Genomic DNA, 17,517 nt, shown 5'->3' with positions numbered 1-17,517 from the left:
CTTGAAAAACCTTGTAGTCCATGGTATGGCATTTCTATTTTTTCCTAAAGTTAGTGACAAGTTAGTAACAAGTTTTGAGCAGGGGAAGTACATGAATAAATTTCAGCTTGGCTTTTAAAGAACAGTCTAGTATGTAAGCATTCAGTTGGAGATAGAAGACATTTCATAAAGGTTTGAACAGGGCCCCCCTGTCTCAAAACAGCAGTCTCATCACCTGACATTCCACTTCTCTAGTTTCACTCGTTAGAGTCTTAAAAGCTTTTTCCTCTTCAGTAGTCCTTTTATATGCAGACACCTGTGAGAGCCAGTGTCCTAATCTAATACCTTGTTAGTTAATACTTGAGCAGGAGTTAGTCCTTATGAAAGCGCCTCAACAGACTAATCCCTACTAAAGTGTTAGCTAATCCTGAATCAACTTTACCCATTGTACAATTTTGCCAGTGGCCAGCCCTGCCCACGGAATTATTAATATGTTTTTCTTGTGTTTGAATAATGGCAGATTTTTCTGGTGTTTTATTTTGTGATTTACTACTAGGCAAAAACCTGGAACATTCCAAAGGTATCTAATGTGCCTACTTTGAAATAAAGACCAAGTTTCTTGACATAATATGTCTCCTCTCTTTTCCTAGGAATTAAAGCAAGACATCTCCAGCTTTCGGTATGAAGTGCTTGACCTCTTGGGAAATAGAAAACACCCAAGGAGAAGCTTTTCCACTAGCAGCACTGAACTCTCTCAGAGAGATGATACTAATGATGGCAGTGGTGGGGCTCGAGCCAAATCCAAGAGTGTCTCTTTTAATTTAGGCTGCAAGAAAAAGGCTTGCCATGGGCCACCTCTCATCAGAACCATGCCAAGGTCCAGTGGTGCCCAAGGAAAGTCAAAAGCTGAGTCATCAAGCAAACGCTCCTTCATGGGTCCTTCTCTCAAGAAACTGGGTCTCCTGTTCTCCAAATTTAATGGTCATATGTCTGAACCCAGTTCAGAGCCAATGTACACAATTTCTGATGGAATTGTTCAGCAGCACTGTATGTGGCAGGACATCAGATATTCTCAGATGGAGAAAGGGAAAGCAGAGGCCTGTTCTCAAAGTGAAATTAACCTCAGTGAGGTAGAATTAGGTGAAGTCCAGGGCGCTGCTCAGAGCAGTGAATGCCCTCTAGCCTGTTCCAGCTCTCTTCACTGTGCATCCAGCATCTGCTCCTCAAATTCTAAACTTTTAGACTCCTCAGAGGATGTATTTGAAACTTGGGGAGAGGCTTGTGACTTGCTCATGCACAAATGGGGTGATGGACAGGAAGAACAAGTTACAACTCGCCTCTAAGTCAAGCCCTAATCATCTGTTTTGGAACTCAACAGAAATTTGTAATTTCCTTGCTCTCAGAGGTGACACAGAATATGATTCCCTCACTGCCCCTGCCCCCAAGAAAGGAGAGTGAAACTCCTATTATTTGCATCATCTTTTATAGCCACATTCTCCATTTTTGTTCTTGTTTTATTATTACTTTCATTATTATTTGCCTTTTTAATACCTGTACACACTAAGTCCATCTTACAACCAACTGAAGGGGTGTTGCACCTAATCAGCAGAGGTGCAGTTGGGTGCTTAACCCTTTTGCTTTGCTTTTCTCACCCATGCTTCCTTGAAGCCCCAGGTGCCACTTTGCTACTCTTGCTGCTACACAGATTCCTGACCATCCTCAGGATCTCATGCCATCTTCCCACAGAGCTGAGGGATGTGGTCAGCAGTCCCCACCAGCTATCAGATAAGGCAAACTACCCTGCCCATCTTTGTTGCCATTCAGTGCTACACGCTGCCCATGCTGGGTCAATGAACAGCATCAAAGGGAGGCTGAAGAGATTCCAAAGAATTGTCAGCTTGTGGTTTCTAGGTATAAGTGGCTTGTTTCGTTCTTAAATACTACAACTTCTTATTGTGAGGGCTGTTGAATTTTCTTGTTTCTTAAAGATGTGTTAGTTTCCTAATGTGTGCCAATGAAATATTTACCCCATAGTATATGTCATATCTAATAAGTTAGGTGAATTATTTTTCTGTGTTTGTGTTTCAGTCAACTTACTACATTTTAAAATTTGATAGTATCAAAATTAGTATTTAGAATTTGTGCTGTTTTTTAAAAACGTCTACTACACTCTAACCAATAGTCACCACATCTCATACATTGGCAAGATAAATAGTTGTCATATTTGTTGGGTCCTACTCTACTGTTGATAGTTTTAATTATCATAGCTATCAAAGAATTTCTAAGATAAAAGCCTGAATTTGAAATATTTTTATCAGAAAAAAATGGCATATTGCTGAAGTGTCAAAATATGAGAAAAGAGCATCTTCATTTTAATTAATTGCTTTATAAAAATGGCAATTCTAGGTATAGATAACCTAATTCAGGTTGCAGTTTTAATATTCATTGGGGCAGTGGAATTGCATGTGTAAATTATGTTAGATATATAACATAACAACCCTAGTGGATTCATGGAATTATAAACGTGATCCAAATTCTACTGTCTTCCAAGGAAGCCACATTTATACATCCAAACAAGTTCTTTTCCACACCTTAAAAGTACCTCATCAGAATACAGTAGTTCAAGTTAAAAAATAAAGTCCATAATGCATCTGGTCATCATTTTAGACCTAATAACCACTGAGAACCTGCTGAGCAAGGACGGTTTTTACCAACGTTAGCACAAAGGTTCCCTCAATTTAGACTCTAACATATGACCTGAAACAACTCTAGGTCTGAGTCCTAGAGATTATATTAATAGTGTGTAGCCCAGAAAAGTAAAATAGTTAGGTGTCACCCTGGTTTTTTTAAATGTCCAATAGGAATCCATTTAGATTAATATATGTAAACATACAAGTAAGAGAAATGAGGAATTTTCACTCTGCAAATATGCCTCCAAACTAGCTTTTGATAGTGTGGTTTCTGTTATTTGAATGGATTCCCATCTCTGTCTCTAGCCTGGAGAAGAGCAAAATGGAGGGGGAGGGGCCAGAAATAGGAGGAGGTTTTGAAGAATAAAGCCTCAGATCCAGGGAAAAGTGATCAAGTGAAAACGCTGCGTCAAGACCCATTTGGCAAGAGGTTGTCCGAAAATAATTCCTTGATCATATCTGAAGTGGTTATTTCCTCAAATCAATTTCTGCCCTGCTTCACTGAGACTATCATAAATGGCCTTGACATTTAATAACAGGTTACTTTCCAGAAAGGTTTCTAAACTTACAGATTCAGCTTTCCAAATTGTCAAATTCACTTTGAATAATAATAGAACCTGGGCTACATTCCTAACTCATATTAACAGCACCAAAATAGCATATAACCCCATTTTATAAAAAGAAAAACATGTTTTTCTCAGAAATGTATATCACTTCTGAAAACTTATGTATAAGTGTTCTAGCAGTGACCTTATCAACTTGTCAGAAAACAGGCTAGCCAGACATGGAACTGTATTCCAAAAGTCTTCTGTCACTTATGTTCTAAAGAGATAATATGTGTAAATCAATCTCTACTATTGAAAGAACCAGTGTCATATGTCACAGGAGTACATTCCTTTTCAGATCTTCTCAGGGTTATCGTTGTGACTTGGGCTTAGGACTTCACTAGCTATAGTGAAGCCTCATTTAGGATGGGGGTTAAAGCTAAACAGCTATTGCCCTAACTTCCATGTTGGTGACACCAACATTTTTATTAACTCTTATTCAGTACAAAGTAGGAAAGGAAAAATATTCTGTTCACTTCCTTATTCTCTTGATCAAGTATCATAAAAGGTATTTCAAGTGAAAATGCTTAGGTGTATCTTCTGACCCCAGAGGAGTTATAAGCCAACTTGAGAGTACATTTATAAACACAAAAAGTTAAGAACTAAAAGAGAACTTTATAAAGGATCTACTCTATTCCAACCTCATATTCTACAAGTAGAAAATAAAGAGGCCCAGAGAAGGACAATGACTTGTTTAAGGTCACAGAGCTGGTCAATAAACTCAAGCCTTCTGGATTATAGAAGACATTTATTAGTAAGCATATATGTCATATATATATGTGAACATGAAGTGGCCACTACAGACACCCTTTTGTTCATTTGCCAAAAATGCTGTGAACTCCAAAAACTTCAGACTTACATTTTTAAATGTAAAGTTAAAAATGTACTGCAAAGTCAAACACAAATAATACAAAAGTCATTTACTACTTATCTAAAATATCCATATCATGGTCCACCTACATTACAGTTGGCTTATCACTTCCAGACACCTTGGATTCATTTATTTGATCTCATAAAGTCACCCTAATAATAAAGGTAAAAATTACAAAGAAAATATTTGAATTCTATTAGAAAGTGACCATTATTGAAGTATCTCCACTTCCAGCTTTAAGTCCAGTGAAATGCAAAGACAGAGGAAAGATTCTAAATTTAAAATCATTTTTGGAAAATGCCAAACTTAACAGGGATATAAATGCTTCAAGTTATGCTTCTGTCTACTTACATGGAGATATTAAAAAATTCCCTGTTCCGCCTCCATCATTTTTCATTCCACCGTGACCTAACTTAGGCTATTTCAGCTAAGTCATAAATACCTGTCTGCAATTTGATTAGATAATTTTTAAAAAACGAACACCTCCACTTTTCAAATGACTTAATACCTTTTCCAAAAAGAACTTTATAGTTCTTATGGCAGTGCAAACCTCCTCTGAAAACTTCAGTGGGAACTTTAGAGATAATAATGAGGCCATACCTTAGCCTGAAAATACAAATAACCATTGACATTCACGTTGCATCGTGGGTGAAACTCGAGTGGTGTTTTGCCTAATAGTTTTAGTGCTCCAGACCTTGGTTTGTTAAATCATCAGGTAAAAAGTACTTGAAGATAGGCAGCAAATCCTTTGTTTAAAAGTACCTAAGAAAAAATGAGGCTGGGCATGGTGGCCCACTCCTGTAATCCTAGCACCTTGGGAGGCCAAAGTGGGCGGTTCACTTGAGTCCAGGAGTTCGAGATCAGCCTGGCCAACATGGTGAAACCCGTCTCTACTAAAAATACAAACATTAGCTGGGCATGGTGGTACACGCCTGTAGTCCCAGCTACTTGAGAGGCTGAGGCATGAGAATCACTTGAACCTGGGAGGCGGAGGTTGCAGTGAGCTGAGATGACACCACTGCACTCAAGCCTGGGTGGCAGAGCGAGACTGTCTCAAAAATAAATAAATAAAGGTACCTAAGAAAAAAATAGTATATTTTCTTGGTAATCAAGTTTTCAAAAGATTGCTCATATAGACATAGTAAATGCAAATTGATTCAAGTGTTCAGATCATTTAAATAACCTCTTCATACCTACTTCACAGCTCTCCCTACCTTCAACCCCTGCAGCTTTGCCTCAAAACTATGGATATTTTAGATTGTTTCTTTGGCTTACTTTATCTAGATAATTGCTCCAAATATCCACCTTGTTGGTGTAGAACTCCACAGTGGGATCTGAGTACCCCAAATGAATGTGAGCTTTACTTTAGCACAGAGAAACATTGTTACCATTATATTTCCAATGAACCTTCCTGTTGTAACTTTTTTCCAACAGATGTGGGTTTTGGCTTGCTTTGCCTTTTGAGGGATGTCTGTAAAAGTGAGAACGTGTTTATGTATATACATACACACACATAACAAAACTTAATAGCATTTGATTGTTCTGCCCTTGGCCCTTTATCCCTTTAGGTAATTACTAGATCATTTTGAAGAGAGGGAAGCAAGAATAACTTTTCAATGGAGACATTTCCTGAGCTGTGAGGAATTGCCAAAATGAACTGCCATGACAGCATCTTCCGTAGCACTTTTATATTGAGAGCTATCAAAATTTGAGTGTCTGGTTTTGTTAAAAAGAAAAAAAGCATTTAGGTCAGAATAACTTACCTGGAAGATTCAAATATACACATTTTTGGCAAAATAAAGTAAGTCTGCATACTTCAGATTTACTGTATACCTGAGATTTGATGCATACTTGAGGTGTTAATATTCATTCATATGCTGGCACATGGCCTAGGATTTTCATCTATTGTGTGGTGATCCAGAGGAGGTGTTAGTGGGTGCCTTGTGAGAGCTTTACTTTTAGAAAATGTAATGTTTAAGAAACAGAGTTAACTGCTGGAATGATAGAGGCAGCAAGCCAGTGTGCTCTAGCATCTTTAGGCTATTTGTGTTATCCCCAACTTGAGTGGACTTGTATCTTGCACTTGATTATTGGATCTGTGTTCATTCTTTTTCTAAAGCTATACCATCAATGTTTGTGGTACCTGAGAGACATATACATATTAAGAATTATAATATTTAAATATAAAACTAAGTGGAATGCCCTTATGCCAAAAAGCTAGTTTTCTTATCTGATGTGAAAAGTTGTGAAAGCTCTAGAGGCTTCCTGTTACTACACAAATAAATGGCAAACAATTTCTGTAGGAACATAAACAGCCCACAACTTTTGATCATTGAAATCAACTGTTATACATCCATCAAAGTAGCATGTATCTGTCCTACCCTCTTCCCCCTCAAAGAACTTTCTTTATAACTCCAGTGACTTGATAGAACCAAAAAAGACTAACTGAAGTAGGTTAGAATGGCTTGCAATGTGAAGGTCATTTTCACAATTTTTCAGCATATTTGCCCTTTGACTTTAGCAGGTTTGGGGGCAACCTAACATCCCAGGAGCTTACATACGTACACACAAAAGGCACTGTCCTCAATGGCACTTGAACGAATATGTGGCAGTGTGCCGTTTATTTAAACCTAAGGCAGCCAACCATTTGAAAGTACAATTAAGCTGGGATTGGCCATTTTATATTGTTTCCCCAAAGTTCAATATATCCCCAAAATACTCATTGCCACCAATTGCCTTCCAACCTAGGAATCGTCTTGACAGTTATCCAGTCTTACACAACTCTTAAAGCTGATCCTTGGAAGGAAGAAAGGAGGCTTTGGATTTTTGCTGGGATTGGGAAACTTAGATGGTGATAATGTAGTAAAGAGACGGTTGGAAAAGCCTTTGAAGTAAGGACGAATGAGGATATGCACTTTAAAACATGGGGCTAAACCACCAAATTGCCAATTTTTTGGATGACCAAATTGAGATGAATCACCTGAATAAAAAATGTAATTTAAAATGGTTAATTAAAACATTAACATCACCATTTCTCCTTTAATTAAATTCAAAAACTGCAACAATATATGAAAGCAGAACTACCTGTAAATCATTCTTCAAATTTTGGGTCATATTTGGGTTAAATTTCAGGTGTTAACAAGTTCTCAACCTTGGGATCACTGTAAATATAAGTGCAACACACCACACCCATAGTGAAATACCACAGATGGGCTTTTATAAATATGTACATTTTAGCCAATTGGAAAGATCACTTTCTTCAAATTTTATCTAAGAAATAAAGTGGGTTTGTCAAAGCAACATGAAAAAGAAATGAAAGCTAAAATTAAGGAAGGGTACTATGGCAAAAAGTCAGATTATGTATCTGCTGTCATCTTTTAGCCTCATAATTTGGAATAAATATAAAATAGGATTATAATGACTGATATTTTCATAAACATACCAGAATTTATGCACCCAAATGAATGTGGTCCTTTAAAGTAGTCACCTTAAAAAGCCATACCCATATTCTAATGATGCTGCCATTACTCAACCCACTTTGGACTTGTGCTTTTGAAATGACTTTCAAAGTCCACAGTACAATCTCTGAATATCCTCAATGGTAGAAAATCAGGATCCTATAAGATTAAATTTTTAGGAATTTAGAAATTGCCAAAAGTAATTTTAGATCCACACTTGGTAAAACATGCGGTGGTCAAGATGAGTACCACTTTCTCTGGTTAAAAACAAACAAAAAAACAAAAAAAAATTTTCAAGTGCTATTACACAATAGGCACTTTGATAGGCACAATTATAAAATAATGAGACTGTCTCTTGTGGGATTTGTAAGGGATCTGGAACTACTCTTGGGAATCTAGTTTTTTCCCCTAATTAACTTTATTGAGGAATGATTTATGTACAATTACCTGCATCCATTTAAAGTATACAAATTGGTGAGTTTTCAGAGTTGTATATACCCCTGGAAACACCAGCCAAAAAATCAAGTTCTATCACCCCCTCAAGAATCCTTGTTCCCCTTTGTATCCTGGAATCTAGTTTCAATTATGCTTGGAGCAGTGGCAGCCTTACATGAATAAGCACATAGCCTCCTGAAGAGAACACCTTAAAGAGCAATATATTTAGATAGAGAAGCTTCACTGATTTGGGAACCATAATGATTAACCCTTGAAACATTTGTGTTTAAATAGTAAAATGCATTGAGTTCCAATGGCTTATTCTGTAAACTCAGAATTGACTCCTCAAACTTATTTGATCCTTAAGAAATGACATTGTATAGCACGGAGGCTCTGATGACTAGGCTGTTATCAGGGAGGGGGGGTGGTAAAGAAAAACCACTAACCTCCATAGAGAACAGAAGGGAGGATTTTGGACTCATAAGAACCCATGGTGGCAGAAGCAATGGAAAGAGACTCTAATGGGAAGATGGCAGCCAGCTAGCTGAATATGTTCAGGTCATTTGAAAGTCACATATTCAGATTAGGTATTTCCTGTATAAGATCTAGTCATAGTATTTAAAGTATAGCCTCATCATGTTGTGGTCACACCTTGCAGGACCTCCTTGTAAAACATATTAAGCAATCAGTTTAAATATCCAAAGCAAAGTAACCTGTAGTCCAATAATCAGTGATAACTGTGCTTATCGTACTTGGGCAGGAGACGCAGACAGAATTCTCAAGTGTCTTAACAGGATAATTGGGACCAATGGCACCAAAATGAATATTATGTGAGCACAAGAAGAGTCCTCTAAACCCAAAGGGTTACACATTAGTCTGTGGTTTAGTATAAAAGGAAATTCAATTCGATAAATTAACTTTAAAATTAACTGTTCAAATTATTACCTTAAAGTAAAAGTAAAGCTTTATCTTATCTCAACAGTAAAGACACAGACTTTCCCCAGGATACTTCAGATAAGGATAAACACATCCTTCTCAAGCAAATACATATTAGTTTGTTTCTTATAACATAAGAATGCACACCAGAGATACTCTTCAACAGAAGAATAAACTCTTCACAGGATTTAATTTATTCCACATTTCTAAAAAATGGGGTTGAAATTAGGGATGGGGGTTTCTTTCTACTCAAAACAATGAATGCAGTCTGCAGCAACAAGCTAATATTTGGTAGCAGGAAGGAGAATACTAGAAAATATGGGCTATGTGTAATTCATCTTCTAAACCTAGTTGGCAGCCCCAACCACATATCACCATAGAGAAAGTGTGTCAAATTTCAGTTTAAAATGATACACCTCTAGCATAATCATGAAAAGGGAAAATTCCAAATGTGTCTGTGTAAATGGCATTGGCTTTGAAGAGTATTTTAAAAGTGGAAATCTCTTTGAATAACTATCACTTTTATTTAAACACTTTCTGTAAGTGCATAGTGTCAATCTTAATGTATTAAAAAGAATCTGGTACAATAAAATAATTTTGTGTATTTTTAGCTTCAGTATCAATAAAATAAAGTATTTACTTTTTTTCCCTTAAATGTGTGACAACTCAGATTTAAGGTGTTATGTTCCTCCCTTTTTCAGTGTAATCATTTGTAGCCACCTATTATTAACATTTATGAACAACAGATTTCACAATGTAATTTGCCTAGCAGAAACACTAACGGGAGACCTCCACAGTCTAATATATTTTGAAAAGTATATGAGAATAAATATTCTGATTTTTGTATCTTCCATTAAACAAAGCTGACTAGTAATTAAGAATTCAATAATAATTTATAAGAACTATGGGCTGAAGTAAAGAGACCAATACAGCTTTAAAGCTATAGCTTACAACATCGAAAAACCTTAGAGGCCCGATCCCGGAAATTAATTATTCTTCACTGAGTACTTAAAGTATGATACATATTGCATAGAACAGTTGGAATCTGTGAGACAGTGAGAAAACATATAAACGGAGGTTAAGCTGGTCATGATTAAACCAGTGTCATGTGAGGACATTTGAGCAATAATTCCAGAATCAGTTGACATTTCTCCTTCAGATTTTTTTTGTAGTAACAAACTTTTCAGCAACTAGCGTTCCACTAATTCAGATTCCTAAAGTTTGTCTTATTTTACTGATTAACTTTTATACCAGCAGGGCACTGGTTAGCATATCAGAAAAGCTTAACTTTCAGCTAAATAACTCACCTACAAGTCCTGGCCTAATTATTTTAAGCATAAATGAGTGTACAACATTTACACACTGGTTAGATAAGGATAATTAAAATAAGCAGAAGTATACCTGACAAAGATTTGCAACCAGCATATACAAAGAACTTCTATAATGCAATAACATAAATTATGTGAACACACGTCACAAAGGTATACAAATGAACAAGCACATAAAAATGCTTGATATGAAAAACAATCAGGGAAATGCAAATTAGATACCACTTACTACAATGAGATACCACTTACTACACATCCACCAAAATGACTAAAATAAAAACCACTGACACCATCATCTGCTGATGGTAATGAGAAACTGGAACTGTCATACACTGCTGATGGGAGTTTAAAATGGTACACCCACTTGAGAAAAATGTCCTGCAGTTTCTCATTAAAAAAAAAAAAAAAAAACTAAACATGCACCTCACCTATGACCCAACAATTCTATTCCAGGATAAATGAAAACATGTGCTCATAAAAAGACTTACAGAAAAATATCCATAGAAGCTTTATTTATAACATGTAAAAAAAACTGGAAACGGTCCAGGTGTCCACCAAAAGGATAAACTATGGCATATTCATACAATGAAATAATATTCAGCAATAAATTTTTGATACACACAACATAAATTCCAAATACATTATGCTGAAATAAGTCTTATACAAGAGAGCATATACTTTCATTTATGTACAGTTAGAAAATCAGAAAACTAATCTATTGGGGAAAAATCAAAACCAAGAGTGGTTACCTAGGGGAATGGGATAGAAAGATTTGACTGGGAAGAAGCATGAAGAGACTCTCTGGGGATGATAATGTTATCTTGATCAGGGCTTGGGTTTCACAAGTATTTATCAAACCTCACTGCATCTAACACTTAAGATTTGTGCATTTCACTGCATGTAAACTTTACCTCAAAAGAAAAAAATCTTTAACTACTGTTGAACTCTAGTTAACAATATGCATGAAGTGTTTACAACAGGTAATCTGTACTTAAGTTTGCAATTTGCCTTGAAATGCATCAAAAATAAGGACTTATAGATGGATATGTGAAAAAGCAAGTACAGGAAAATGTTAAGTATAGAACTTAGGTAATAAATATACAGATGTTAACTGAACAATTCCTTCAACTTCTCTGTGTTTAAAATATTTTTATAATAAAATGTTGGAGAAAAAATAAGCAGTGAGTAAAGAAAAAGAACTAAATTAACAAAATCCTATGCCATGTTTCAAAACAACCAGGAAAGGAAAAACTTCTTGGGTAGTTGAAGCTATTTTAGCAGAGCTAAAAGGAATTAAAGAAAATCGAAACAAACTTCAACTGCTAAAACAAACAAAACAACTGAATATAAAATAGCTTTTTATGAAGGTAAAAATTTTCACTTTGAGGTAGCCAATATACCAGAGAAAGGAAATAAAACATTAGTTTAAGTCTAGTATTAGGGTAGAATTTTTTCAGCAATTCTGTAAACAATTTGGAAAAACCTGTATTATATAGTCTGGAAAGAGTCAAAAGTTCTGCAAGAAAGATTTGCTAATTAGGGTGAGGGGACTGACCATCCATATAACACTAATAAATCAATACTATGAACCAATAATGTTTGGCTAGAATAGATTTTAACCTTTTTATCCACTGACTGGTCTGAATTTACAAGAACTGATTCAGTTTAACCTCAATATTGTTAGTAATGACCCCACCCCCTTCACAAAAGGTCTACTCAGTGGCAAGAGACACCTAACCAGGAAAAAAACTAAACAATAGTCAGATTTTCTTGTTTCCAAGATCACCCCTCACCAGCGGCCATAAGAAAAAAAGTAAACTCAAAAGTGGTGGTGATTGGCCAGGTGCGGTGGCTCATGCCTATAATCTCAGCACTTTGGGAGGCCGAGGTGGGTGGATCATCTGAGGTCAGGAGTTCGAGACCAGCCTGACAAACATGGAGAAACCCCGTCTCTACTAAAAATACAACATTAGATGGGTGTGGTGGCTCATGCCTGTAAACCCAGCTACTCCGGAGGCTGAGGCAGGAGAATCACTTGAACCCGGGAAGGGGAGGAGGTTGTGGTGAGCTGAGATCGCACCATTGCACCATTGTTGCCTGGGCAACAAGAGGGAAACTCCTTCTCAAAAAAAAAAAAAAAAGTAGTGATTATTGGGAAAACAATTACTGAAACAATAAAACCTGAATTGGTTCACTTACCTCAATTAGTTTCCACTACAAATAAATGTCATGTGTTTATTAAAATTGGTTTTATGTGTAGCTAGCAAATATTAATTACAGAATTTCAAGAACCCATTTTCCATCCCATAGCTTTCCCCAAAACTCCAGATGTTTTAAAGGGCGGACTTTATGTGACAGCCTCTCTACAACCTTATAATTCTTTTCAGGATTCAAGATAACATTTCAAAAAACCCAAATTCATACTAACTTCATAAGCAAACATCTCCTCTCCAGATGGCAGGTTACCAAGGTAGTTTTTATTATCAAAAATTTCAAACAAAATAGCATAATGAACCCAAGTTTCAATGATAATTATTCAATGACACACAGCTAGTGTCATTGAATAATTAAGTTTGTGTTCTTTCATCTATAATACTCATCTTGAAATTATTTTGAAGCACCTCCCATAATCACTCTAAAGCAGTTTTAGTCACACAGCAGGTCATTACCTAAACTCAGGTCAATCCTTTCCTGAAGCTATATCTCCCACACACAGGCACCCTCCATGTCCATGAAAACTATTTTAGGGAAAACTGCCTTTGGTCATTGAGGTGGAAGAGAAGACAAGTGTTCTAAATCAAGCTGCTCCTACTGAAACTTAACATTCTAGGTAGGATGGAGGGAAACAAGAGGTTGTCTCTTGCTATATAGAGTATCCCTTATCCGAAATGTTTGGGACCAGAAGCGTTTGGAATTTCAAACTTTTTCAGGTTTGAGAATATTTGCTTTATATTTACTGGTTGAGCATTCCTAATTCGAAATTCCAAATTGCCACAAAGAGCATTTTCTTTGAGCAGGAAGTCAGTGCTCAAGAAGTTTCAGATTTTGCAGCATTTCGGATTTTCAGATTAGGGATGCTCATATTAGTTCTGTTGAATTCTTATATAAATTATATGAATTCTTCATTATAAACGTAAGTATAAAAGGCCTTAAAGAGGTTTCATATGAAATGAACTAAATTTGGCCCAGATTTACAAAAGTCTAGATTAAGTTCATGCTCCACCCTTCCCAATAGACTATATCATTCATTATCTATGGAGATTTGTTTAAGTTCTGAATGTCTGGTGTTCACATAAAAAAAAATCCCATGATTTGTTTATTCTTTTAAATCCAAAGCTTTTAAATCCAAAGCTTACACCTTGATTATAAGCTTTAAGGAAATGAAAGCTGTTTTAAATTCGTAAGTCTTACATTTCAACAGTAAAACCAACTCAATGTTTTCATCTGCTCTTAATCAAGGCAGAAAGCCACAATCAGTTTTGAGAATATATACAGCATACAAATGAATTTAATTATTTTTCCTGGCTATGAGAAATTATCCAGCTATTTACCTTTAGCGTAACCAGATTCATGTCAAGAAGGGGCTGTAAGAAAGGGTTCCAAACAAACTACAGTGCCTTTATATTTCCTTCCCTAAACAATTCTAAATGGATGAAATTTGGTTAAAAGCAGAGAAAAGACAGGATACCTTTTGCAACAAGAGCAACTTAAGAGGTAATCTGTAAAAAGGAGAAGTCTACCACTATGTTTATCCTATATGGTGATTAAGTGTTAGGGTTTTGTTTTGGTTTTCATCACAAAAACCACTTCCTTTTTACCTGGCAGCTGCCTCCAAGAAAGACTGCAGACTTCTGCAGCAGTACAGGTTACCCTCACCTCTACCCCAACAATAGGAAGGCCAGGACTCACTCCTTGATTATTTCTTAGAGAAGACTGATTGTAATACATAAACAAAGAGAACTTGTATGATTTAAGCAGGCCATAAACACTGACCTCAATTGATAGTTAGTTCACAATCTAGTACACACATTGCTTCCAGGTTACGTTAATACCAATCATGATTAAATTTCATTAATTGGTAATAGAGCACAAGGCAAGGCAGCATATACAAGTTTGAAATAAAAACAAATCTACTGGAAATCTAAGGCAGATGCGCTTGTCTCAAAATCCGCCAAATTCCAAACCGGTATTCTCAAGACTACAATCTTCTAAAACACCCCTTAGAAGCTAGTGAACCACTGACAGCTGAAGACAGAGGACAATCACTTTCTGTGATATGTATACTTCAGAAATGTTTGCACATTCAAAAAATGTTGGGAAGGGGCTATTCCATGTTATAAGCTTGAGTAAAATAAACCTTCATGCAAAACACAATTTGCAGGCTGCATAAATTGAGAACCCAGGAGGTTAGCAGAGAAGTTAAAACACTAATACACACAGTTGGTTGTTATAAAACATTAGTGCACTGCTATCCACCTTAAGTTGTCAGATGCTAACTTGTAGTGCAAGGCCTTCTTAAAATCAAGGATACAAAAACAAATCCGATCAGTACTATTATGAAGCAGAACCCTTTACCACACTGGCTTATTTAGAACTCATCAATATCAATCATCTTGAGAACAGTACATTGAAGATACATCTTCTTTGCAATGTTCCACTCCAGTACCTTCAACTGTTCAAGTACTTCAAGCCCTGATGTCTCAAATTGTTCTTTTTGACCAGGGTGTAGCCACAGGGGGAAAGGAGAGACTGATTCACAAACATAAATAACCTTTTAAGAAAGTGATATAAATAGGTTTTATGGCAACCAAAGAACACTTTTTAAATAGCTGTTTGTCAGGTGAGACAGAGCAAAGCATTCAGGATTATTTTCCCCTCAGAGAAGAACTGATCAATACAGGACATCTTGTGGTCTTCAGATAGATGTAAAGGGAGAAGGCAAAAAAGGATGATGAAATGTATCTCACAGCAAGCCAAAGACAAGCCAGGCCTTCAGAGATACAAGATTAAGTCTAAAAACAAAAACGGTAAGATATGACAATGTCTGGACTCAGAAAACAATAACCCCGAATGAAGGCCTCAGTAGCAAGTTTTTCTCTGACCTTCTCCTGCCCTCCTCTCAGTCTCCTTCTTCCTCAAAGCTAGCCATAGAAACTAGAGTCCCTCTTCCCCAAGGTGGGTCATAGAAACCAGAACCCCTTTTTCCTGAAAGCCAGCCACAAAACCTAAAAATATTACTCGAACTTTTCTAAAACCTAAAAATATTACTACACCTTTCTGTGTAAAAACTGGCCATAAAACATTTATCTGATCTACCTGGTTTCACTGTCATCATAAGACCCCCTATTCCAGAGAGGATCCTGCCCCATACCCAGAAGGAAGGAATGTGTGCTCAGAGAGGCCAAGAACACGAATAAGCCTTGTTGGGTTTCCCCTACTCAAGTCCATTAGCAGATCATACCCTTTTTGTCCAATTATATTTCCACATGGCTGTCCATACTTCGTTGAACCTAAGCATAAAAATGGACAATTTCCCCTGTATTTTTGGGTCTTCATTCTGAAGGTTCCCATGTACACATTAAAATTTGTATGCCCTTTCTCCTCTTTACCTGCCTTTCGTGAGCTTTCGGTGAACTTTTAGAGAGTGAAGGAGTTTTCCCTTGGCTCCGTATAACTATTGAAAGTATAGACAATGAGAAGTCTAAAGTTCTATAAGAGGGTTATAGATGCTTTAAAAAACATGCACACACACAAAAGAAACATTTTCCAGAGAAAAGGCATAGATATGGTAGTATGTGCTGCAATGACTCTAGATTAAATAACATTTCAAGTGGCTCTGCAACTACTCCCCACCAGTTTATGCTAAAAATTTACATTCTTTGACAACCAAAATGCCAGAGCCAGAGAAAAAACATGTTGAAACAATCAAACGTCCGGTACTCTTTGCTGACATGAAAACGCAAAAAGAAAAAATCCCACTTGTTTTGGCAATTTTAAATGCTATTTTTTATTTACTGCTAACTGTGCAAAAGACACCAATTCAATACAGTGCAGTAAAACACTTACATACATCCAGTATTAAACAATAGCGTATGGGATAAATCTAAAGCAGAGAACCATGTGCCTTCAAAACTGATATCACAGAATGCAACTGGCTTCAGACAATTCTCAAGAAACCTGAAGAGCTCTTTAATTTAATATTAAGTGAGTTACCCAGAAGCAAAGGCTCTTGGTTTTACTTTCTAGAAAAAAGTTCAAGTTATTCCAATTCTGCATGGTTTAATATGATGTGTGATCTCTGAACCAATGAAATACTTTATATTCATTTTATCAATTGGTACCATCAGCTAATATAAAGCTGACAAATGGCTGACAGGAAAATAGCTGAATACAATGAAGTATGCTCAATATGGGGCTAGTTGTACATCCATCTCAATTTCCTTAGTCACAGCCCAAAATAATATCCCTTTATTTTAAAGTACTATTTTAAATCAAAAGGTAAAATAATTTTAAAGACAAATACAATAGTAAACACTAATCACCTAAATCATTTAACCACTAACATAAAAAACTTTCTAAAAACAAAAACAGCAAGAAAATGGCAGTGCAAGAATACTTCATACTGCTGGATCTTACATACCCTGAGGTACATAGTGAGAAGCTGGGGGAGATGGAGCAAGATAGCCAATTGGCCCAGAATTTATAGCACCATGAATTTGAGAAGAACCACCATATGCTGTACCAACTGGATGCCAGGGGGGAACACAGGAATAATCTGGCACAACTGGGAGGCAGGAGTCAAAACCTGGCAAAGGTGGCTGCCCATAGGGATCTGACATTACTGGATAATAGACTGCTCCATGAGGGACAGATGAAGGATCAGCATTCGGAAAAGTATCTGAAAGAAAGAATGTATACAGTCTACTTTACATACAAAAATTCACCAAAACAAAACCCCATGCAACATAAGTGGATGTTCTTATGTGTGAAAATAAAATTTATTAACTATAAGAAAGATCACAGCAATTGCAGGAGGAGTACTTTAAATACAAATAATGACTAAATATGAAAATTTCCAAATTAAAAAACTGTGAAATACATGTGTCAAATCTATTCAACGTACAGACAGCTATCTTTCTGGGATGATTTAGGTATTAACAAGCTAAATACATAAATATTCTCTAGAGTCCTTCTAGTTAAATTCTTATAAGAGGT

General features: G+C 36.3%; 2 protein-coding genes across 31 annotated transcripts in view; one reads left to right on the top strand and one right to left on the bottom strand.

The window, feature by feature from the left end:
- TRPC5 (transient receptor potential cation channel subfamily C member 5) overlaps window positions 1-9,629 on the top strand; it is a 329,816-nt gene extending 320,187 nt beyond the window's left edge. The window contains exon 11 of one of the 2 annotated variants that reach the window (XM_005594398.5): window positions 630-9,629. In XM_005594398.5, coding sequence (XP_005594455.1) covers window positions 630-1,322 — 693 coding nt within the window. In that variant the 3' untranslated portion in view covers window positions 1,323-9,629. The remainder of the gene's footprint in view (window positions 1-629) is intronic. The other variant, XM_045384482.3, reaches the window with a different exon arrangement.
- A 6,655-nt stretch (window positions 9,630-16,284) lies between these two features.
- The window catches only part of ALG13 (ALG13 UDP-N-acetylglucosaminyltransferase subunit), an 82,198-nt gene continuing 80,965 nt past the window's right edge, over window positions 16,285-17,517 (bottom strand). For 28 of the 29 annotated variants that reach the window (XR_012429842.1, XM_074029120.1, XM_074029122.1 and 25 more), the window contains one exon: window positions 16,285-17,200. Coding sequence is in view for 27 of the 29 variants with exons in the window: in XM_074029120.1 (XP_073885221.1) it covers window positions 16,935-17,200 (266 nt within the window). In the remaining 2 variants the exon portion in view is untranslated. The remainder of the gene's footprint in view (window positions 17,201-17,517) is intronic. The other variant, XR_012429843.1, reaches the window with a different exon arrangement.

The sequence above is a fragment of the Macaca fascicularis genome, chromosome X, assembly GCF_037993035.2.
Source record: "Macaca fascicularis isolate 582-1 chromosome X, T2T-MFA8v1.1".
NCBI lineage: Eukaryota > Metazoa > Chordata > Mammalia > Primates > Cercopithecidae > Macaca > Macaca fascicularis.
Note: the sequence above shows the minus strand (reverse complement) of the source record. Positions and strands in the feature narration are given on the sequence as shown.